Raw genomic sequence first — 25349 nt, 5'->3', positions numbered from 1 at the left:
AATATTTCTTTTTCCTCATATCCTTGAGGTCAAAGCGAAACATACTTTTGTAGTTGTCGATTTATAATTGATTGTTAAAGTGACAACAGAGGGCGTGGATCTTAATACACATAAATTGATACTTTGCCTGTGCGGAACAGAAAAGTGCTGCGAGCGTAGCGTGCGTTGAATCGCATGCTTTGACAAGGCGATAAGTTGCGTCATTGTCAGTCAACCTCGCCGAATGTACAGGTACAACAACTACTTCTTTTTCCTACTCTTAATTAAGAGACACAGTTGTGTATGCCCTAGGATGACTTATCCATGGTTGCTTTCTTGAACACTTAACACTTAACCTTTTTTTCAGATGTTTATGAAAGAAAATACAGCCATGCACACTGGGAAGACGAGTTGGCTGGCTTCATCTCTGTACTTACAAAGTCGCTCCACATTTTCAAAAATCTGAGACGAACTCTAGACGCTAGAACATCCACCTGAAAGTTCATAAATAGTCTGGATTAATTTCAACTGGGCCTGGAGTTTAGACTGAGTAAGAAGTGTTCATTTTAAACTTTCTATGCTTTGCGTATTGGAAGATCACCTTATGCAGCGAAGCTTGTATATCAGTAAGGGACATATTTTTGCTAATAAACTGATGAGCCATCTGCACGCTCTACAGATATTACGGCTAGGTTAAATACAGTCTACTTTCAACTTCGTCAATTTGGGAAAACAAGCAGATATCAAACAAGTCCCTATCGGAAAATCTTCGTTGATCCAACGACCCTTTTAACGTGACCGAACATTTGAATTACATTGTAAGAACACTGGTTAATAAAACCGATAAAACCTTTCAGCCCTCACTATAGTTTTCTAGGGTAATTGAAGCTCACTTTCTTATACGCGCAAGATCTGTGGGTTAACTGAACGTACGTTTACACTTTCTTCCCAAGAACCATTTGACTTCAGAACGCACACAGGAACACTAAAGTTAGAGCAGTCTTCTTGGTCAGCAGCATAATAACGAATGGCTTTGAAATCGCTTTTGACGTCATGTGACTCTTCCAACATCCAAAGAGCGGGGAGGGGAGTTAAACCTGCTTTGACTGAGATACGCCTAACTTTGAACACCTAAAGGATATACAATAACAATGCATACACATGAAAACGATGCATTAGTTACTCAATTGAATTAATTAATGATTGTTACTGGGACCTTAACACTCATGATAGGATCATGTCAGTTTTGCCGTTTGAGAGTTTATATTCTCTTATATTTAAGCCTGATTTCTTTGAGAGGAGGGGTTAGCTGTGCACAGGTTAGTACATTTCTCCCACTGAGAGATACTAAAAGTCTATTTGTTTTACAAGTCACAATATTTAAAGCAAGCATATGAGACTGTAATGACTGATTACAGGGGGGTGGCAGGTATTTTGACTAAAAAAATCATTTGGCAAAAGAAATCAGTCGAGAATTTAATCTCGAACAGGTCTTTGGAAAGTCGTAACTATTTCGGTCCGGGTCATAATTTTTGACCCCTCGTATTTATGGAGAGGTGCCGTACTTTCCTGAGCTGCACTTATCTAAGTAACTTGTAAAATTTCTCTGGAAATGCTGATTACGTCAATGAAGACTCCGTAGTGACTTAAATATTAAGAATAGTTAAATGCAAGGTATGATTATCAATAAAAGTATATTTCTACAAAAGAGAAGTCAGCATTAAGCAATTTCTAATTAGCAAAAAAAAAAAACCTTTCCCTGCCACTGTAAATTTTTAAATTAAAAATTTACACATTCTTTAACTTGCCCTTGGCACAGTTCGTGCAGGGCACTAAAAATTAATTTTCCTTTTAACGCCCTACATCCATGGACCAGGCGCCATATGATCCTGCACTGATCACCGAGTACTTTAAGCAGTCAGAGATCGCCTATGTAGTCGTGGCCGAGTGGTTAAGGCGATGGACTAGAAATCCATTGGGGTCTCCCCGCGCAGGTTCGAATCCTGCCGACTACGTCAGCGGTCATTTAGTTCAATCCGAGCCGACAAATTTTTGATAGAAAAACATGATCGTTTACAGGGTTCAGCATATTTTTACAAAACGTTTCAGTATTTGTTTGACAGGAGAAGGCCAATCTAGAGAGAAAGGAACGCAAGCAGAAAAAAAAACTGACGCATGATTTATGAAAAATGCCGACTAGTATATCTGGATGCTTCACGCCATTATTTTGGGCTCTACACGTGACTGTATATAACAAAAAAATTTATAGATTCCATTTACGTGGTATCAGCCTAAGCGTCTGAAGATTCCACCAATCTCCTCTGGGCACGTGCGTTGCTTCACGAGTCTGCATACAAATAGCTACGCCTAGATTGCACTGCCACGTTATTGCACTTTGCACACAACTGATGCTAACTGGCTACACGATACTACATTCCTTACAGAATCATTGGAAAAGGTCTCGGTTAGAGCGTAGAAGATTGGTCTGTGCGTTTCCACGTAGGAGGGACTTAGCCTATTTCATGTACGACGTTTTTACGATTTTATACTTTAAGACACATTATTGCATTTGAGATTGCAATCTCTTATCGTTCAGTTGGGCGCAAACACACAATAATAGTGGATTGCAATGACTTGCAAAAAAAGATGTCCAACGATCTTGTGCCATCTTTCCGACAGACCAGACGGACTGCAGTGAACATCTCGATCTGTAACATCCTGCGTGGTTCGCTATAACTGTTCTGCTCTTTGTACATTTTTTCATTTCTTGTAGTAGCGTTTCCATTCTTAAAATATATAGCGGGTTCACACTAGGCCCCTAAGTGCAGCTGAAGTATACTTTGGTTTAAGTTTGCTTAAAGAGCACTTGAAAGGCACTTAGACTTTTGATAAGAGATGGCGTTCACACTAAAGTTACAGTGACAGGAGAAATTTTGGCCGGGAAGACGTTACCGTACATGAGTTTTACCTAAACATCTATGAAGACAAAAACAGTAGAACTATGTAAAGCGTGATCACGGTTCCTTATTGACGACAGTCGTCGGATGCGAACAGAGTTAAAGCGTTGACAGATAACTGAAATGCAACCAGTAAGGCTGAAGATTATTTTCACTTCCATGTCACTCTGTCACTGTTCTGCCACGCCAAGCAAGTCGTATTAGTTAACATGGTTTTATCTTGACTTTGCCCTGATAAATTGCAAATGTCTTCAAATTGTGTAAACAAACAAATGTTACACTATATACCTGTGGGAAGGTGATAGTGATGTTTATCTCCTGCAACATACTATCCTTTGTCTTGGCCAGAGATCTCCACTCGGTTTTGTTGTCAGCTACAAGAACATTGTCTATTCTCAGATGCATTTTACTTCTGGGATCGCACGCTGAGCAGTCTGGGGTTGATAGCCCTTGGGTGTCTGTAACAAGATGGAAGAAAGTAGTTTTGATATGGGGAAACTGAATGCAGGCGCCAAAATATGTCACCTATTTTCTGAAAGGACAAAAAATACTTGTCTCGCAAAATGTCCTCTTTGTCATTGATTTCAGTACTAAAAGGATAAAACTCAACCAACCACTAACAGATTCAGGAAAATCTTTTCCCTGAATCTGTTAGTAAGGTTTTGTACTAAAAAAATCGGACTTCTTAAAAGAGACGCTGAAAATTTGACCTTTTAAGACTTAAAATAACAAAACGTATTAGCTTTTAGATAGCCCTCGTTATGGATTTTCAAAGGTGGTTTTCGCTGGGTGGATGGAGTTCATATGCAGTCCACTTGCGTAACATTCTGAGTAATCAGGATTAGTTGTTTCTTTCCCGTCTATTTTTGACAAAATTGAATAAACCAGTAGCGTAACTGTTTCCTTCTCACACTCGAGGCTGATCAAGCATCCCTACGCGCTTTACATAGGGCGTGTCTACTCGAGATCACGGGCATGATTGTATATTTGCCATTTCTGGTTTTATATTATGGCGCCCATCCAGTATCCAAGCTTGTTCATGTAGTCTACAAGCACAGGTCCCTTAATTTCTTAAGGGGAAGTTAAAAGGCGTGCGAAATACAAGAAAAATTGCCATCCGCGTCCCTTCCCCGTTGTTCTGATCAAAGCTACTCGTTGTCTACCCACTCCTCCCCCGTTATTAGCGTACCTTGCGCGTTTTCCAATTTCCCTTTCCCCTTGAAGGGCCTGTCAGGAAGAAGACTGTAATTGTGTATAGCAGCGGGATTGACACAGGGCAGAAAGAGCGAGAGGACATAAGGTAGATCGGTCGGGTAATTAAAGCAGATCGACTAGAAGAGCGAAATAAAATAGAGGAAATGTATGAAAGGTCGCGCATAAAACGTAAAAAAAAAAGTTTACGTGCGTAAAATTTACTTGCGTACGCACCATACGCACGTTAATTACGCGACAAGGAAGTCCACCCCAAGTCACGTATTTTAAAACTGTAAATTCGATAATAGCCGCCTTTAATTGCAGACTTCGCCCGTTTGCTGCTATGACAAAGATTCAAGGAACAACTTATATTGATGGGGCATCCTCTTTATGACAGATTGTTATAAGTGAGCTTGTGCGGAGCTGGCATTATTTCCCGAGGAATCTTAAGAATTCTGAGCTGCATTTTGATCACAATCTACGCGCACAGAATAGCTTTGAGGGCCGTCTGTAAGTAAACACGTGGTAATAATGTCAAAATACAACGTTTCTCCGTGGTAATAAAGTCAAAAAAGAACGTTTCTCCATAGCTTTCAATTCTTCTTTCCTCGATTTCTACCCATCATAACATTCTAGACGGCTTTTGGTTCTTTTCATGGAATAATCGGCCATTAAACATGCCTGAATAGAAATTCTGCGGCAAAGCAAGAATCAATAAAACAATTTGGAAAATGGTAAAATATGTTTTTTGTTTAAGGTCGTTTCAACTAAATTTTCCACGCTCTACGTAGAGTGGCGCCACATCCTTCCAACTTTTAGACTTTTAGACAGTAAAAACCCAGAAATCAGTAACTTGAGACGACACTTTCGAAGTATCAGTTTTCTGAAGCAGTTAGAGAATGGTCGAGAATGACAAGCGAGATTGTAAAAACCGCGACCATGTATCTGGATAAGATGGGGGGGTTAAAATGTGCGGGAATTTCTCCAAGCCGCAAACCGCCCCGCGGCCAGCTCACGCGAGTGCTACAGACTTCTGGGGAAGAAGAGAAAACTATTGAATTGGCTTTGAATTCTAAACTTTATAACAGCTACTTTAAAAATGGCTTTGTCATAGCACCGCTGGGGATTGGTCGCGCATGGACTCGTCGTTTAATAACAATCCCAGTCAAATCCTCCTTAATAGACACGAAAGATTTAGAAGTCAATTATGCTCACTCGTGTTTATCTCATGAGTTATGGAGTTATGTTAACACTCAGACGACATCAAAATTCACATTTCTAGAATTTCATTTTAGTTTTAGGTCATGCTAATAAAAAGTCCAGTGGCGGATCCAGACCTTCAAATAAGGGTGTGTGTGTGTGGGGGGGGGGGGGGGGGGGGGTTGGCGGCAGTCTCGAAAAAAATTTTTTCGGCCCTTCGGGCCTTAGTCTCCCCCGCAGGCGTTTTTGGCCTCAGTTTCTTCTAAAAATAAGGAGGGCGCCGGGCCCCCCGGGCCCTTCCTCTGAATCTGTCACTGAAGTCATCACCAAATAACACTCCTAAGTACCGCGAAAAATGACGCGCGTGTGTGTGCTACAAAAATAGTACGCCTCCTCTCTCGCTTTAGTGGCCACTAGAGGCTTTTTCAGTTTCAGCTGAAAATTGGATAAAAAATTTAAGATGGGTCAAAATGAATCATTATAGACGAATTTAAATGTTGAAATTATCGCCCACGCATAGGCTAGCTAAATCATCAATCGAGAATCAGATCACCTACATTATTACCGTGCCGATTGTTGTGAAATTTCTATCACGTACTCTGGAAAGATCGAAGATTCGATAAAATTGTGTATACAACTGGAAAGTGAACAGGACCAAGGTTATAAAGGGGATCCGAGCAGCTAATCTGAAATGATCGCAGATTTCCATTGTTTAGAGAGGAAAAATGAAAGGGTCCATTTTCTTTCCACAAACATTCGTTCGGGCCGACAATGGGAGTTTATCCCAGATTATCTGTCTGCATGGATTGGTAATTCTCTCTTGATCCTCTGTGCTAAGTTGATACTACCTTTTTTTTTTTGGCGCTCAAATCGTAGAAGAGGGAAAAGATGAAATTAAAATTTCTGGTAAGTAGCGAAATAATACGAGCTATTATGCTGTTTAATAATGCTGTTAAACTGGGATGAAATATCTCCATCAGTAGTTTGCTAACATAAAATATAAATGCTGATTTCAAACATCACAAACTTCATACTGTACCTTCATCTGCGGACAATCTACATATTGAATCGTGTTTTCCTTGAAGCATCCCTTCTCCACAAGAAACAATTGCCTCCAAATTGACTTTCGTTTCAATTTTGAAGCTTGGTGATTCCCAGGAATGAGCAGCGTGTACCGTGGATGTGCTAAAAACAGAAATCATCATCAAACACGTGAAAGCGAACTGACTCCCTGATCTATGATGCGGGTTGCCCTTCATTTCGAAGATGTAAAAAGCAAGTTCGTAGAGTTTGCATGAAAAGAGGGTGTCGTGATCGTCTTCTCTGCGAACTTAAGTCCCCGAAGACTTTTAGCTTTATGAGTGTAGGCAGTCACGCTTTTTGTTTTTGTTGGATATCGCTTCAGCGACCTCACTGTTTCTTCTCACCACGATGAAAGCAATAGCTATACATGTCAGATAATCACTTCCTGTTGCTGTCACCACTTCCGGTCAAGCGGGATAGTCGACCTGCACCTTTGAGTAACACTGCATTATGGCAATTTTAAGTTTGGAAAAGTTTAAGGATTTCTCTACTAGGTATAAGTCACACCAGAAAAAAGAGGTACATATGAAATTTAAACAAACCCAACGTCATGTGAAATCCTTATAAGCGCATAGTGTCAGTAATAGTAGGGCCATTTTTACGAGGAAAAACAAGACGCGTCTTTCATTAGACGCAAACTATCCCGTATAAACTGCACATTAAGACGCGACTTATGAGGCGTTTTATCGAAGAACAGGTGTTAGGGGCTGTTCTTAGATAAAACGCGTCTTAGCTAAATTTCAAACGAAATGTAAAGGACCCTAGTGTTACTTTATACTTTTCCTCATACTTCTCTGTTCTTTTACATTTTCACCATTCTTGCCATAGTTCTATTGTAGTTTAATCACATTAAAGTGATTAATTGGTCAAAATGCGTTCTTACGTTAGGCGTGATCCCTATGAAAAACATCAATATTTCCAACGAGAATGAACAGTGACCTATCCAGGGCCTGCGAAAAGGGACACGGCGGCTTACGGCGGCCGGACAGGAATTTTAGGTGTGTCAGTTGTGTCACGTCAACACCCAGCCCACGTGTTGCTCTTCAGGGCCAACCACACTATTAAAACTAGAAAAAAAAAATTAAACGAGTATCTGGAATATTTTTGTGGCATGTTTTTCAGATAGAAACATGCCACAAACAACATGATATTATCTATACTGTTTAATCATCCTAGTTCTTCCAATGCCGGTCGGCGCCGTCAATGAAACAGTCTAAAGCCGTTTTCAGAAATGTTAAACATTCAAGTTGTCCCAATAATTTTGACCCTAACACCCAAACACAGTGAAATTATTGAGTATGCTAACGGGAAAAACCAACCCCTGAAAGTTATTTAAAGGCATTTAAAAGCTCGTGAGGTCATAACCTAATTAAGCACTCAAAGATGTATTCCTTAATTTCGTGTTCACTGGCCGCCTGAGTCCATCTGGAACGTGATCGACGAGTCTTCATCTGACCAAAAAAAACACCAGTAGCGTTACAGTTTTATTGAGTATAAACTGAGCTCTAAATTTGACAACATTTCAGCTCCGTTTGTTAGGTAATGCACCAGCGTCTCTGACATATTTACATGTATATCAAATTGCACTCTCGTAGTCCTAGCCTGCGTAGCAGGCATCGAGAGGGGATAGGGAGGAAGGGAAAGAGAGAGAGGGATTGGCGCATTTCTCTCCCCCCCGCCCTCCCCGCCTCTTTTTGCGTCTGCCACGCAGGCTACGTAGTCCTTCTACCCAAACAAGAAAACGATAATAGTAATATCCGAGCTCTGAACCCCGCAGTCGTTTCCCGGAAGGTAGTCGACCAATCTTTAGGTAGGGGTGACGGCCGCAGAGGATTTGAAAGCCTGACCCTGTTTAAGACATAAAAATCTAAAAATACATAAGACAAACTTAAAGCAAGGGGCACACATACACCAGCTAACGACCTGGCCAGTACCTCACGCGTGCGCACAATCATATCACCCGGGCAGTTGCAGCAATGGACAGCTGTTTAGCCCATATTGGGGCTCATCAGCATGGCATAGCCGTCGGACCTCTCTACATACAAAGCCGTCTTCAGAAGCCCTTTACTGCCAAGGCAGGTACAAAGAACTCCTTTAATCGCCTGCTCCACACACCACATGTCCCCAAGGGGAAACAGCTGTCCATGGCTGCCACTGCCCCGGTGATATGGCTGTGAGCTTGCGTGAGGTACTGGCCAGGCTGGTGTATGTGTGCCCCTTGCTTTAAGTTTGTCTTAGAAATACATACCCTGTCTAGAACAACACCCTAAATTTTATTACTCTGTTTAGGACAAACAACAAAATGAACGCCGTCTTATTTTAAAGTCATTTATTAGCAATTGCAATATTATTAATAGAGAATGTTCACGTTATAGGCATTGCCTTTGAAGACCTGGAGCACATGAAATTTATATTTACAGTATTTATTATAGTATCGTATTGCATGCTATTCTTTATTTTAAATTGTAACGTCTTAACTTAATCTTATCGTTGTATGTAAGACCCTGAAGAAGGAAGGCCGTGTCTTCCGAATTGGCAACAAAAAATATATATTCCTGACTGTAAAATCAGACTTGTAGCCTCCCACGCAGACGTTCTTAGGTATTTCAACTTATAGCTGATTAGATCCTTTTTTAGGATTTGGTCCTTGCTTCTTTTTGGTAACGTTGGTCCTTGCTTCCAAAATTGAAATAAACCCATGCAATCGTGCAGGCAATACCCTTTTCAATTAGGACAGACACGCCTGAAATTATTTACAGTACTGTTCCCTGTTTAGGACAGAGAGGACAGAAACCATACCTTGTTCATGCAGCGGCATATCCCGTCTCTCTTGTTCAAGCCATATAAGGGAGTACAATGCCGAGATGGTGTGTGAAGCGGCATACCGGTGCATGAGTTAATGAAAAACACAAAATTGAAAAAGTATGCAATGGAATGTAATTGAGCTAAGGGTACGGGTTTTGTAAAACAGGCAATAAAAAACGTGAAAATTGTTTTGCCACATTGCTGCAAAACGAGTTGAATAGCGATTTTGGGTGTTTTTCCACTGACCCATGAATCAAACCTGTCTTGCAGCAAATCAGGTTAGCTCAGGTTGTTGCAAGTTCCGGGAAGTTGTAGCAGAAAGTGGGGAGCAGTTCTACTTTTTGCAGCAATATCTGTACACGTTGTGTGTTAACCGGCTCAAGGCAAATTCAATTATTTTCAACAAGGGACGTAAATCCCGAGTATAAGCTTGCGTTGCAGCCGGCCCACGCTCTCGTCAAGGTTTAGAGCGTCTGCGACCAGGCAACCGAGTATGGGCTGACTCCCACGTAATTTTATCCAATCAGAGGTCAGTAAAAAAAAGTAAAGGAAAAGTATAAAACTTTATTGATTCTCCCAATGAGGGTTTTTCAGACGCAACGTACATAAGCAACAAATAATACTTTAGATAAGTTTGAAATACAGAATAAAATATCTAAACGTTAAAATCATAATAATAGATAAAAACCTCAATAGGTAATTCTTCGATCTAGCTGACCAGAAATGATTCAAAAAGGAATTCTCTAAGTTTCTTTTTCAAAGTACACTCTTTTTTTTATAAGAATGTTGTTTTTCCGGCCCAGGCTGAATATTCTTATTTTTCTGCCGATTTTAGGCTGAAAATATTCTTGTATTATTCTTATTATGTCTTTTGTGCTGAATACTGTACATATGTATTACATGCAGGGGCGGATCTAGGGGGAGGGTGCAGGGGGTGCGCACCCCCCCCCCCCCCTTGAGATGAACTGCGGTTTTCTAATACAACTGGCATTCAGGAAAAAAAAAGCTATGTGGTTTATTGGTGTTGAAGTAGAGCAAGAGACGAGTGCACCCCCTCCTACAAAAAATCCTGAATCCGCCCCTGACATGTACCGTTCATCGAACTGTCATTAGCGTTGAACATTTTGCTATAGCTAGTGCAGGTTTTTTCGTTTTGTTGGCTAGTTTCGCCGTTCAGAGAAAGGAATAATTTTATACGGTTAAGTTAAAAACATAAAATTGCATCTTATTTACAGATGTTTTAACACACAAAATTATATCTATCCTTTTCAAAATCTCAGCCTCGGCTTTATTCTTAAAATATTCTTAAAATTTCGCAAATTTCAACCTCGATATTCTTATAAAATACATTCTTATATATAAAAAAAAAGAGTGTACGCAGGCTGTCTGCAACAGTGATCGCACGTGGCAATGAGTTCCAGAGTTTAATTGCAACTTGCAACAGCCTGATGTGCTGAAAGACAGGCTTGACTGTAGGTGGTATAAAACTAGCAACATGGCTTTTCAATTCTATTTTATGCAACTCTGCAAAACAAGTTGCTCATTTTTGTTGCTCGTTTTCCCACAGCTTTAAGGGAACCAAGCGTACACTGCACACTGACGACTGACGAGCGAGATACATGAGCAGGGCGGATAAAGGTTGGGCGGTGAAACGAGCGCTCCGCTCTTCATTTAATGTGTGATGCGGAGAAGGACTGGCACGAGCGCTCTTTCCGCGCTTCCGGTACGCTCGAAGGCCGGCGAAATTTTCCTTTTTGCAAACCGGAAATCCTATTTTATTTCTGTAATTTCAGGCTCCAGTTTTAAATAGATAAATTCGTTTCATAACAATATCAATAAACAGTTTCATATGTTTGTGTCTGTATGCCTATAAGTCAAACTTGTTGGTCGTATAATGCCAAAATTTGAGTTTGATTTGAAAGTGTTGAATACCTCCTCCTTCCACTAAATATCACCTAATCGTCTTTCGCCGTTTCGTTTGCAAAAGCTTAACACTTCTTAACCTCAATTTTTACATATGTTAAAGGGGGATAAATTTTATATAACATAACAAAAAATTAGATTGATATATTTTGATATAGTGGCGTTGTACTGCTTCAAACTTTGCTTCTCGGGTGCAACGCGCCATGGCGATTCGCGCAATGCGTCGCAAATCCGGCAACCGCATGTAAACAAAATTTATTGAGGTTAGTTGTAAGGTTTTTTCTCCGTTTTCCTTTCTAAAACAAAACAAGGTGAACAGTAAAAACTGAGAGGAAACTAACTTTGAAGTTTCGAAGAAACAGAAAGACGTATGAGGTGTTTTTTTTCAAAATTAAAAGAAGGATGATGGTTATTGAAATTAGCATAATTTCATCTTGCACGAGCTGCACGCATTTAAAAATACACGTCATCTAGTTATGAAACACGATCTGCTGTCTTTTAGTTTTGACATGGATGACATGGATGAGATTTTCCTTCGAGCTTTAGACAGTACTTAGTTGTTTTTGTTTTGGAATAACATCGACATTGGCGGGTAGTAGAACGAAAATATAATTCAGCGGTAAAGTCGTGGAAGTAATAAGGGAAACCCTTTGAAAGAGATGTTTGTCTACTCCAACTAAACCTCCCGCAAAAAATAGCAACATTTGCCTCCCGGAGACAGCGTACCAGCACAAAGGAACGAGTAAGAAGTGCAAGAAAACAAATCACCGCCATAATTCAGTGACAGCGGCAGTGTCTAATGGTCAAACCTCATCGCAAGCCCTGACCAAAGTCGAAAACAAGCGACATTTCTAAGTAGAGTCCCAGTCTACTGCATCACACCTTTTTGCTCGGACGCGCTCGTTTCACCGCCCAACCTTTATCCGCCCTGTACATGAGTGTGTGTTGCCCGCGCGCTCCTCGTAGGTTGGCAAGACGGTACCTGAAAATATACGTGACTGAAATAAACAAAAACAGATTAAATACCTGCGTAGTAGCCTGCGCATATCATGTGTATCACAGCGTAGCAAAGCGTCTTTCCTCGAACCCCGTCCCAGGGCTTTTCCGTCAAAAAAAGGCGGGGGGCAAACGGAGCAGAAGTTGTTTCCCGGCTCGAGTTGGCTGCTTGGCATGAAAGTTGGAGCGATTTTATTCGCTTTTGGGGGTTCTGCATCAGGGCGCTCCGGAGCCCCGGATAGCTTTTCTGCCATCCCTGGTTTCCGCGTGGGAAACGTTTCACGTACGCGCCGCTGGCGTTGAGCGCTTGACATGAACGTGAGCCTGCAGACAGGAAACAAAATATCCAGCGACGAGCATGAAAATCAAAATGAGGCTGACAGTTATCGATTTTTGTTCAGTTTCCCGCGCAAAGCACATGCCCGTTGGAAGCCATAATCATGGCGGACAAAGCGGATAGTCAAGACCTCAAATCCAAAGCAAAAGAAATCACAAAGGTTTCAAGAAATCATTATGAATCCCTAAAATAACCCCAGAGGTGCTGGTAAAATTCAAATTGAACGCTGCAGCTCATGCGGTTTTTGATTTTTCTAACGATATTTCAGGACGCGAAGTCGAACAATGCTGCAACCGAAGATTCGAAGGACACAAAGAACGGCAAGAAAGAAGAAGATGAAGAGTCCAGCGAAGAAGAGCTTACAGGTAATCAAAGTTCGTTTGTAGATTCTTATCTGCGTGTTTGCTTCAGCAGAAGCCTGTAGTATGATTTGTGGACAGCTTGCAACATGCGCGTCTGTTGTGTGTAAATACAAATCTTAATATCGTTTTGAAATTTGCATTTTTGAGTAAGCTAAGTTCTTGTGTTTTAGAAAATTAAAATGTCATTTTATTATTCTTACGAAGTTGTTAAATGCGTTTTCGTAAAGCATCGTTTTTTTTTTGTAAAGTTAGATGCTTTTTAAACTCAACATTGCAATTTACATGTGTATGCTTCAGTCACTTTGTGATCAATAGGAGATGAGATGGCATAACGTTTTGGTGTGCGTGTTTTTTGTTGTGTTTTTACAAAAGTAATCCTACTCTTTTTATTATCTGAATCCAGCCCTTTTTTGGTCGAGAGTTTTACAGCACCTCATTGACACTGGAAACTGAAGCAGTGTGTCATGTTTTAGATTACATACACTGACATGCACAAAGCTTTGCTGTTTCGACAAAAACCCAGCTTCATTTCCTAGCGTACCAATGGAAAGTATGGTTGGCTCCCACCCCTGTAAAACCCTGTGAATATTGTTTTTTCTCCACTCTCAAAAGCCACAGCCAAATGAATTCCAAGTGATTTAAAGTTTACCTGTGCTAGAGTACAGTGTATATGTGTGCTTTCCATAGTGACACAATTTGAAGGGGGTAGGGGCCGGGAAGTTGGTTCTTAGGAAGAGCACTTCTAGGGAATATCATCTTATCAGAAAAGTTGCAATCAAGCCAGCTTAATTAAGTACACACTTGTAGATTATATTGATGACTTGATTATTGAAAAAATGAATCTGTTAGTCATTGCTGCAACTAGTGTGAAATTCAAGTCTGTATTTCTGCATGTGTAATGAGCAGCAAATTTTTAACTACAGCATCTGGGTATTTGGAATGATTGAAAAACTTTGAGTGGATAAAACTGTTATAAGGACACCAGGCAGAAATCTCATAACTACCTTGCATGTGAATTCACTGCTTGTTACGCATACAGAAATGCAAAGATGAATCTGAAATCTACAACAACTGATAGCATTTAACTTTCAAATTATCAATAAAATCAGGGGGGGTGCACTTAGATGGCTTGGCTTGACAATGGACCATTTCTCTTTGACTACTGCATGACAATCAATTAACTTAATCATATTTTAGCAATGTACACTGTGTTGTGTCTAATGAATAGAGCTATATGGGAGCTGTGGAATTGACAATAACTGAACTTTAATATTTCATGCTCTTTCAAGGATAAAATTAGTCTTATGCTCTGTCTTTCTTTTCTACCCAAATTATTCAGGATTTGTCAGTACTACTGATCCATAACACCTATTAATTTTTACATGCTTAATAATCAAGTGAGAAAATTTCACTGATGAGTTAAAATTGTCATATTTGTATTCTCCACAAGTATAGCACCACATAGTTTGTAGAGAGTAAAACCAAAACAAAATGATAAATTGTACCAAAATAAAATTGTTTTCCTTCCACCTTAATTGTAGGACTTTATGACAAGCCTGTTGTAATTGAGGGGAAAAGAGAAAGAAAAACCACAGTGTTCCTTGCCAGCCAAACACCACCTGCAGTTTCTCATCAACCTAAACCTCTTTTGTTTGAGGTAAGGATAGTGTTCATTAGGGTTCTGACCCTACAGAGCCATTCATCACACACAGTGTATGATGGTGGAGGCAGCCTGGCTAAGGCTGAGTGCTAAGCGTGCTGGAACTTAATAGGAATTTCATATCCCACTTTGACCACTTGCTGGATTTGTTCTCGTTAGTCTCAAGTTCAAATCCTTGGCCACACTTGTAAATGCCTCACTTCTTACTAGCTGGCATTCTTAGCCTTCTTATTTTCCATTCAAATTTATTTGTTTCATTATCCCTGAAACGTCAATATAAGAGTAGAGGATAATTTTTGGTGTTTTTATTATATTTTATATCATTATCTTATGGTGTAAGAACCTCATTCACATTTTTTTTACTTTTACAGGGCAAAGGAGAATCATTGGGTTCAATGGAAAGGCGTAAGCATAAATATGTTAATAATAATAATAATAACAATAGTTTTTACTATTGCTGAAAAAAGGGATTGTTGGTTTTACTTAATGAAAATAATAAGGATGTTCTAATTATTTTATTGTCATTTCTAATTTCAATTCTTGTCTTTCAGCAAATTATGAGATAGGAAAATGTGCTGCTGTAGAACTGAAACCTCTCCACAAACTTTTATATGGAAGGGAGGGAAGGGTATGTAGACCACACAAATCACAGCTGCAAATAACAGTCCATCATTGGACAATATCCTTCCCATCCTTAGCCGTGACGATCAGACAGATAAAATAGAGAAGTCTGACGTCCCATAAATTAAACTCTGTGAAATTATGGGATAGGTCGGCATATTCAGAAAGATGAAGATGAAAAATGTCCAATTGGTTAAAATCAGCCTGTTAATGCTTACGATGTAGGCCTGTTGTAAAAGGATTTATATGGAGTCATCAGAACATAATGGTGCTTATCTCTCCCCCACCAATTTGCATTAACAGGCTGATTTTTAGTGGACGTCTTTCTAAATATGCCAACCTATGCCATAATTTGACAAATTTAGTTTTTGTGATGCCATCACTTTGCTTCTCTATACATCTGCATAAACCTAAAGAAATAATATTAAAGGTCAAAACATGGTGAACTTTGCTGTGCTGTGCCCTAGCAACACCTTGTGGGCCCTGGTGTATCCCTTCTGTTCTTGAGAACCAGGAAAAGTAAGTTTTTGCAGCTTGAAGAGCACTTGGCTCCCATATTTTTCTTAGAGTACAGACTTGCACCCTACAACTGTTCTTTTCTTCTTTTTCTTTTTTTTTTTTTTCACTACATAAAATGGATACCTGGTTGGAGATTTGTCCTTTCTAAATATAAATTAGTCATTTTTTTCAGGTCTATAAATTATTTTTGGTTTTTATTGTCAACTTTCTGTGGGTTTCTAAAGTAAATTTTGTTGGCACTTTTTTGGGCCATGCACATGTCCACCAATTTCTATTTTGTAACACCTTTTGGAAATATAGAAAAGAGGAAGATTTAGTTGATAATAATGGAGTTAAAATGTAAATTAATGATTGGTGGGTTAAGAGCAAGAGTAGTAGTAGTATTGTTACATGTATCAGTGTGCTTATGTTGCAAAGCCATTTGCAAAAACTTCACCAAGGCAATTAATAAATGTTGATGATACAGTGTATTATGTTTTCGACTGGCCTTTTTCTCTATGAATGTTAGATTTACATACATACATATACTTTATTTATGCTTGAAATTTACAGAGTAGCTGTAGAGCTAATATCTTCGAGAAAATAAGTTAAAATAAAATAAAATATGCTATATTACAGTCCCAATATTGTTATAAACTATATACAACATTATGCATGCAGAGGGAAATATAACTTGTAGATAATTTAAATGTCAAAATTTGAAGTAAGTTTGCTGTAAATTAAAAGTTAGAAAATGTTTGAAAGATAAAAAAACCGTTTCCTTATTTCTAGGTAATGGAAATTAAAAAGAACATCAGGAAGTTTAATGGGTTTGCATTTGAAAAGGTAAGGGGAATGATAATTTATTATTTCGCTGTACATAAAAATAATGTTTTGAGTTTGATGTGATATAATTCAAGGGAATTCATTTCCTTTTTTCCCCACTAGGATACTGAAAGATTTCTCTTTATTTGTGATAGGATACTAAAGAGTATGAATCCAAAAAACAAGGCTTGGATAGGTAAGATTGTTTTGTACTGTTGACCTTGAATAAGCTCTTTAGGTACATGCCATTAGCATCTTATTTCTCAAACGTCAGTACGGGAGAAGTCACCTGCATTGACCAAAATAGCAAAAGAAATGAGTCAGTAATGTTGCAGAGCAAATCATCATTATAAATATTTAAAGAAAGATAGCATGTATTTGGAAAATCAAGCTTTCTCGACCTGCAACTTTTGACAATGATTCAGACTTTGTGTCATTTCTCACCTCCAGATTAAGGAGGCCATCGGTAAATTCTAATTGTATATAAAAAATGAGTGCTCTGTTATGACGATTTTGACTTGCAATTAGTACAACTCGACAAGGTTTGTTTAGATATTCAGGATGTGTTTCTCACTTTCTGTTAAGTTCTTGTCTTGTTATTATGCAAAATGCTGAGAAATGGTATCTAATGCACATGTGCATCAGCTGACTGTGTCTTTTTAATTACTGGTAATTGGTAAGACCAGTATTGCAGTGTTCTCCCGAGGATTTTGGGACGGCCAGGGAGTGTTGTGACTATGATTTTCACAGTGTTTGTATAAAGCCTGAATAATAACCAAGACAGCGAAATACATGTATAATCAGTTCTTAAAAGACTTTTTGTCAACCTTTATTTTTGTTCTTCACATCTTGGGTTGACCAAGTTCTCTATTTTGACACCCTTAAAAAGCGAGCAAATGAACTTCATTTAGTACTACACAGTAAGCTGCTTGATGGGCCCTTGTGTTTCTGGGATAATTTCAAGATGGCTGCCTTTCAATAAAAACACAGATTTGAACATGTTCATCCAACAATAAATCACTTTTATAATCAATTCATTGCAAGAAAACACACAGATAAAAACACCAGACAATGAATGTTTCAACAGCTTTCTTGAGTGATTTCAACTTTGAAATTATGCCTGGTTCTAGATGTCAACAAACATAAGCTTTTGTTGGGTTAAATCTTTGGTTTTTAAGCCAGGCGTCGCCAATTTTCCCATGAACTAAGCCAGGCGGCCTGCCTAGCCGAAAATACCAAGGGAGCACACTGTATTATCATACTCTAATACCAAGTTTTTATATTCATTTAATCTATTAATATTGTGTGGTTACTTTTTCATAGATTTACTAATGATGGACTTAAAAGACTTTGTGAGATCTTTGATTTAGAAAAAAAAGGAATTAGGGTAAGAGTAAAGTTAATAATATTTTGTAAAAATTAGTGGGAAAAAATTCCACTGAGCTGCATTACACTTTAAAAAGTAATTGAAGAAATGTTCTGTGAAAAGTAAAATACATGTATGAACAATAATGCAATGTATTTTAACAGGTTGTTATTGTACTTTAATCTTCTTTCAGAGTGATCTTCTAGAAAAAGTTATGGAATTTCTCATGTTACCAAAGTCTTCAGGGAGAGTAAGTATAAGCATTTGAAATTAATTGCAATGGCTATGAAGGAAAATTAATGTTGCAAGGCTTTGCTTACCACAAGTAAGTTTGGTCTTAGACTTTTGTGTTATCGTCAAGTAAGCACATACAGTACATGTTGTAGTAGTTCTTAGAGAGATAATAATGATAGATTTTCTTTTCTTTTCTTTTTTACAGCCTGCTCCTCAACCAAAAGCCAAAAAAGCAGAAAAAAAGAAGAGAAAGAGAACGAAAAAAGGTAAGAACTCAGAGATATTTGCATAGCTGTTAAAGAGTATAGCGTGTATCATTTGGAGAATAATCAACACTGGAGGCCATGCGCACTATGTTGGTTATCACTTTTTGTAAAAAATGGTTTCTGCATTACTCAGCTTTTATGTAGAAACTTGATTTTCTGCATGATTGCTGCGCAATCAATGTGCATTACGGCAAGTACATACTTTCTGCAGAAAGCTTCGAGTTAATGAAATGAATTCTTTGTCAACAAAATGTAGTGTAGTTAGAAGATGCCATTTTCCCTTACATTTCACTAAAAATTAGAAGTTAAAGTTTGTATCTCACTCACCTCCCGAATAAAACTGTATTGAACAGTACTGCTTAAAAGTAAGTTACCAGTCGCGTCTTGCGAGAGGGTGGTAACTTACTTTTGAGCGGTACTGTATACCAAAGTTTCTCCTAAGTTTAAAATTTATCGATGAATTTTCATGGTTATTGGATAAAAAACACCCTTTTAGCGTTAGAACGTAATTTTTAATGCACCAATACATAATCGTGCATCAAGGCTCGATTAACGTTCTTTGTCATTTTGTGCAATGTGCCTTTGTCCTTGAGGCAACTTTTAAACACAATAAAATTGGCACAGTGAATAAACATGTATGACAATAATATTAGTCTGCCTGCAAATCCTGACCTACATGTACTGTTCACAGACGACCATATTTTTGTTTTGTATGACCAAAATAGTGACTTAGCCAAGCATATAATTATCCTCTCAAGAAAGAAAACTTATTGGCAGGTCTGATGATCTGTGTTTTTTTGTCGTTTTTGTTGAGACCACATAGTCATTCTTAATAATTATTATTGTACCACATTCAGATGCCATCAAATAAGACCTTCAAGTAATGGCCTTGCTGCTCAATTGTTAAAAGAGCTATTACTTTGCTTTAAAGAGGTATATGTGTATTTTAATCTTTCTCTACTGTTTATTGTATTAACAGATAGTGAAAAGAGTAAAAAAGAAAAAGGAAAGGTTTGTATTTCCACCTGATACTTAACAGTGTGAATGCAATATTATCATTATTATTATTATTTTTATATTGTGAAAACTAAATTTTTCACTATGCAAAGGTGATAGTCCTTACTTCCTTTTAGTCAAAGAAGACATCTGAGACTGTAGAAAGTGGAGATGAAGATGATGAGGAAGGTGATGATGAAGATGAGGAAGAAGAGAAAGAGGAGGTTAGTTATTTTGTTAACAATGATTGTAGTTGGTTGAAAACCTTTCACATTCAGCGTGGAAAGAAAGTGGTGTCCGATAGCCTGGGGCCAGTGGATTTTGCTATCGGGCTAGTGAATTCTGTTCTTAACTTGCGCGATGGGCAAATGATTTGTTTCGGGGAATTCTAATTACAGAAGAAATGTAATCAATCCTGCTCATCAAATCTTTTTCAGGCTAGTTGAAATGACTTTCGGACTAGTACATGCTAGGTACAGCTTGCCCGAATGGCAAGCTGTAAAACTGACTTCCTTTACACCCTGCACATGTACTGCTTGTTAAGAAAAAGAAACAAACCATTAACAAGCCCTGTAGAATAATTATGTTGTTGTCACTATTTTTGTCTTTCAAACAAAATACAGTAGGAAAGTTAAATTAATTTCTTTTTTTTCCTTTTGTTATGTTACAGCCCCCAAAGAAGAAAAAGAAAGTAGAATCATCACCAAAGAAGTCTGAATCATCTAAAAAGACGAAAGATAAGGAGAAAAAAGAAGGCAAGGACAAATCAAAACCAAAGGCAAAGAAAGCTGATGATAAAATTAAGGCTTCAAAAAAGAAAGAGCCTGTACCTGTTAAGATAACGCCATTGAAAAAGGGTTCTCCAAAAAAGAAGACTCCTAAAAAAGGTATTTGGTTATACATGACTGTTACCAATGAATATGTCCATGTTCAAGCTATGATTTGGCGACTGAAATTGCCATGAGAAGGTGCCAATTTGGAATTTATGCTAGAAACAATGGCATTTTAATTAGTTACTCTTTATGGTGTTTCCTACATGTTCGTGAGATAATCATTTGCATTAATTATTATTTAAAGCTCACTTTCTTTTTAATTTGCCTCTTTCACCCTTGTTATTAAGCCATGAGATGTCACTTAAGCCATCCATTGATCCTTTCAACCTCATGTAATATTGCACAGGGTGTCTTTTTTTTCTGGTGGCCATTTTATAGTTTTAGGTCACGAAAGGGCAACTTTAAAAAAGGTTGTGCTTGGAGCACTGGACAGTGTGTTGTCAAGCAATCCTTTTAAGGCTTCAGAATGTTGAAAAACTGTCAAACACTTAACAAGTTATGTCGTCTAACAATAAAATAGAGAGGACTTAATGAAGCCATCACTTTTGAAAAGGTCTTTTGGTATCCAACCCAAGTCTTTCAGTGTTCAGTACAGGGTCAGTGTGAGGTTTCCTTCTCCGTTTCTTTGTTGTCCTTGATTAATCATTCTAATTATGGATTCATGATGTAGCCAGAGCTAAAAGCAAAGCTCCAGTTTATGCATTTTAAATTTACTTCACACAATGGACTTCCACAGTATCTACATGTACTTTTAACATACTGTATGACTGAAAAACATAAACTTGAGCCTGTGATCAATTAAAATTAGTAGCACCTGAGACTGCAATACTGTCTTGTGACATTGGTCAGTGGATACCCTGTTTTAAAAGCTGTCAATTGATGTCTATTATCAAATTAAACGTAGCTTAAGGCACCCACTCTAGCCAGAAGTTTGACGTTTCACATTTGCTCCACTGCGGTGCAGATGTACAGTCACATGATGGATGGATCGATTACCAAATTTTCTTAGTTCTGGAACTCCACTAAAAAGAATAATAACATAGCTGTTTACTTTTCATTGTAGTAAGAGGTCTTTCAACTGTATATTACACGGTTATATCTATTGTATAGTAATTCCTTTTTTCTCTTTTGACAGAGAAACCAACACCTGTAGATGATTCATCTTCTGATGAGGAACCTCTTGCTAAAAAGACCAAAAAACAAGCCCCAACAGTAAGTAGTGGAATGCAAGTTAACAAGAGCTTCTAAACAAGTCTAGCTAACTAAGCTGACAATTAGTTGTCATTTCTGTTGATGGACTAACTAGAATTATCAAGAAGCAATGTTCTGGGCCGTTAATTTCTTTATGGACAAAATTGTTTCAAAAGTACATCTTTGCATTTTGAGATAAACAGAATTAGAAACTACAAGTCATCATTAGTGTATATTTTGTGGAATTTATTATTATTATTATTATTTTTCTTGAAAATTTAAAATTGCAGAACAATTTCCACTAGAAAAGACCTGTAGATACTTTTACTGAGTTTAAGAATAATATTTTCTTGGTTATGATTGCAGGATAGCGAGCTTGAAAAGGTTGTTAAGGATCTCTTAGATGGAGCTGATCTTGAGCAAGTAACAATGAAGAGCATTTGTAAGCAGGTATGTTTTAAGGGAAAGAGTAATACATCTCATGCTGAGCACTCTGGATTTCCTAGATAAACACCTCTCTCTTTTAAACACCTCCTATCTATTAAACACCCCTGTTTGGACCCCTAGAATTAAACAGACACCCAGGGTGTGTATTAGGTCATTTACGGTATGGGCAGTTCAGGGGCAAATGGGTGAACAAGCTTCTAAACAACTTAGCCTTATACTGTCCTTTCAATAAATTTATTTGTTATTTTTCAGGTTTATGACATGTTTCCTGGATATGACCTCACATCTAGAAAGGATTTCATCAAGGAGACAGTCAGAAAGGTAAGCCTAACTTATTAGTCAATGTTTTTGTAATCAGGTTGTCAAAGGCAGAATGTTTGTCCTTGCCAGAGATTTAAGGACTTGATTTTTTTGTTTCTCAACCGTTAATCAAGAGAATGCATTCTTTCTGTTTTTATCATTGGTTACTTGAGGAAAGGATTATACAAAGGGAAGCTTAAAATTAATAGCTAAAATAAATTATTGGAAACAAGCAATCTGGCATTGTTATTAATTTTTTGTTTTATTTTGGTTTGTTTGTTTGTCTTTTCTTTTCACAAATTAATACCCTTCACCATCAAGTGATTCCCTCAAACTTTTATATTAGTTAAGTTTGTGGAGCACTGGTCTGCAGAGTGGAATCCCCAGGGTGCTGGGACTAGAACTTGGGATAGGGAAGAAGGTACTGCCTTCCCTCTCCAAACAGCTAGACTTTGGTGTTCAGTAGAAACTCTTCTAACAGACACTCTTGTAAACGGATGGCTCTACTTGTTGCCCCCATCACAAAACCCTTTTTCTCTCAGCTGCTATTCAAACTCTGTATTTTTACACCCCCGTAAGCGGCTAGCACCAGTTATACACGTTTTTCATGCCCTGACAGTGTCCGCCTGTTCCACTGTAGTTTGGTTTGTGTAGTGTCTTCTCTCCAATAATAGAGGAATGCTAATGCAAAATACAATCATTCACATTCAAGATACTCAATGAAGGTGTTGTTTTGCAAGTCTTGTTGCTGTTGTGATTAGACTGCATTATTTATTTTATTTGAAACATGTAAAAACAGTACTTTTTCTGTTTCTTTCAGATAATATCATGAAAACTACAAACATTGTGAAAGGAATCCACCATCAAGTTACCAAGGAATCTTATGTAAAATAAGGATTCTTTTTACTGTTTATATTACCAAAGTCTGATAGGCAAGTGTTCTGTATTATTTTACCAATAGACAACTTTGTTTTAAGAGTTTTTCCTCTGTTAAAATTTTATGTACATGTATTTTTTTTTTAATCTTCTCTTGAAAACTGTGTTCTGTCAAGAGCATCCAAGTGGTCAAATAGAACAGGAACATTTTCCATTGGTGTTAATATTTTTACTTCAAAGGAAATTGAAGGATCTGATCTTTCCAAGTTTCTGAAATCTTTGCAGGCTTTTAACTTATTTCTGCAAATGTTTAAAGAACTTTGTAGAGTTACTCTGGGTAAGGACATTTCATGCTTAACTTTTAGGGCTGTCACTACAACTTCAAGTCGCTTGGAAAAATATGCAGTTATATGTTATGTTTCTTTTTTCTATGAGCGAATTCTGTTTTGTAGAAATGGATAAGGACGTAGGTTCGGCTTGTAAATTTTGACAGGTGACTTTCAGAAGGTACTTACATAGACTTGCCGGCAAGTGCTTTCTTTATTAGGTTTCATTTGTAGATTTGACAGAGTGGTGACATTGAACAATGATTTCAGGCAGCACTTCATTTTTTCATAGTGTGCTTTCCAATTACTTAATTTCTACCATCCTTGTAAATGCTAGGTTTTTTAAACTACCTACTTTTGCTTTATACTACTTTGACAAAATTACTTTTGCCAATTTTTACACAATGCCTTTTCTATGATTTTGTTCGTCCTCACAGCATAACATACATTGTACGTATATTGTATCTTTGGAACATGCTACATTTGCACAGAACATTGCAAGTTGTACAAACATGTAATACTGTAAAGAATTGACATTGTTTTCATCTGCTGCACAGACTCTTGTTTTTTTTTTTAAACACATGATAAGTTCTACAAAAATATTGTAGCTACTTTTACACAACCAGGCATTTTGTATTTGGCTTGAGTAGTTGTTATTTTGACACCTTACTGTGTAGAGACTATGTGTTTTAACATTATTGTGTACAATATATACTTATCTTACCCAAAGCTAGAGAGGTGTAGTTAGTTTTTCTCTCGGTCTTTTTACTACAGTGAATAATTATTAATTTGTTTTAATATAATAAAGTGATCAAATGTTTAATGAATTTAAAATCTTAGTTCCATCTTTGTGTAGAGCATCTCAAAAGTTGTCAAAAGCTTTTTTTTTTTCATGTATGTTTTATATTACACAAGCTCATTTCCTGGAAACCATCATGAATACCATGTAAAATACTCAAACGAGCAGCATTTAAACATAATCCAGACTCTTAAAGTTAAGACCACACTTCAGTTTAAACAGTTTCATCTTTGATACATTTCTCCTACCATACCACATTCTTGAAAATGATTGTTTGAACCAGGTAAATTAATTTTATACTGCATAAAAATGACCAAACAATGTACTGCTCAATAGGTTTACCTTACACAGTAAAATAAAAGGATGTTACCACAGGAAAGTGTGTTTATGACTCATAAACATAAAGTCCGAATTTCTTTTTATGTCCGTTTGCTCCTCTCTCTGATAATATGCAGTCAACTTCAAAGCTTTACTCCGTTGCCCACTATGCACATCTCACTTGAGGTGCTTAAAGTTGGTGTTCTGTTTATTGACTTCAGGAAGGCCTTTGACTCGGTGAACCATACCATCCTATTACAAAAATTGAAAGCTGTTGGTATATCAGGAAATTTACTATCTTGGATGGGAAGCTACCTGTTAAATCGTAACCAATTTGTTCAAGTTAATGAAGTGAAATCAGACACTAGCTCTATCAAGTTTGGAGTACCACAAGGGTCAATCTTAGGACCCAAACTGTTCTCCCTTTATGTCAATGACTTTCCTGAATCTGTAACCTCGGGAGAACTTTATATGTTTGCTGATGATACTACCATATTTACCATAAGTGATAATATTGATACTATAATTATGGCCATGTAAGTTATACTAGATCAAGTTCTTAGTTGGTGTGGTGCTAACAGATTGATTGCTCATGAAACAAAGTCAGAATTCTTATTATCGGACGTACCGCGAAAAGCGTAACAGAATTATTAAAATTTTTTGCGCGCCATATATGGTGGTGGATTCCTACCAATTCCTACAGATTCCTACAGTGACGTCACATTTTCCTACGAGGACAAAGACGTGGTTACCAAGTGAGTCATTCCCTGTTGAACGTTGTTGCCAATATGGCAGAAAGCGAGGGAAATTTGGCTTCGGTTGATTCAGCTGGTTCCAACTCATTGGAGGTCGTTGCTTCCACTAGTAATGCGTCAGAAAGTCGTCGTAACGTAAGGCATTCTTTTCCTCTTTTAACCTTCAGTTCACAGAATTCTCACCAAATACCACACAATATAC

The 25349-nt window shown here is 37.8% G+C and overlaps 1 protein-coding gene and 1 non-coding gene across 2 annotated transcripts; both read left to right on the top strand.

Annotated features, from left to right (window-relative positions):
* Positions 1 to 1912: 1912 nt before the first annotated feature.
* Positions 1913 to 1994, top strand: Trnas-aga (transfer RNA serine (anticodon AGA)). Its single transcript has one exon. It is a non-coding gene; the product is annotated as a tRNA-Ser (tRNA).
* Positions 1995 to 12523: 10529 nt separating this feature from the next.
* On the top strand, positions 12524 to 24437 carry LOC140951996 (protein DEK-like). Its single transcript, XM_073401388.1, has 17 exons — positions 12524 to 12634; positions 12743 to 12839; positions 14378 to 14493; positions 14868 to 14901; positions 15048 to 15124; positions 16408 to 16461; positions 16596 to 16636; positions 17764 to 17827; positions 18000 to 18056; positions 18246 to 18306; positions 19286 to 19317; positions 19440 to 19526; positions 19973 to 20189; positions 21271 to 21347; positions 21693 to 21776; positions 22026 to 22094; positions 22894 to 24437. Exons 1-17 carry the CDS (start codon positions 12578 to 12580, stop codon positions 22903 to 22905), a joined length of 1236 nt encoding a protein of 411 aa, XP_073257489.1. The 5' UTR covers positions 12524 to 12577; the 3' UTR covers positions 22906 to 24437.
* The last annotated feature ends 912 nt before the right edge of the window (positions 24438 to 25349 follow it).

This window comes from Porites lutea, chromosome 11, assembly GCF_958299795.1.
Source record: "Porites lutea chromosome 11, jaPorLute2.1, whole genome shotgun sequence".
Taxonomy (NCBI): domain Eukaryota; kingdom Metazoa; phylum Cnidaria; class Anthozoa; order Scleractinia; family Poritidae; genus Porites; species Porites lutea.
Note: the sequence above shows the minus strand (reverse complement) of the source record. Positions and strands in the feature narration are given on the sequence as shown.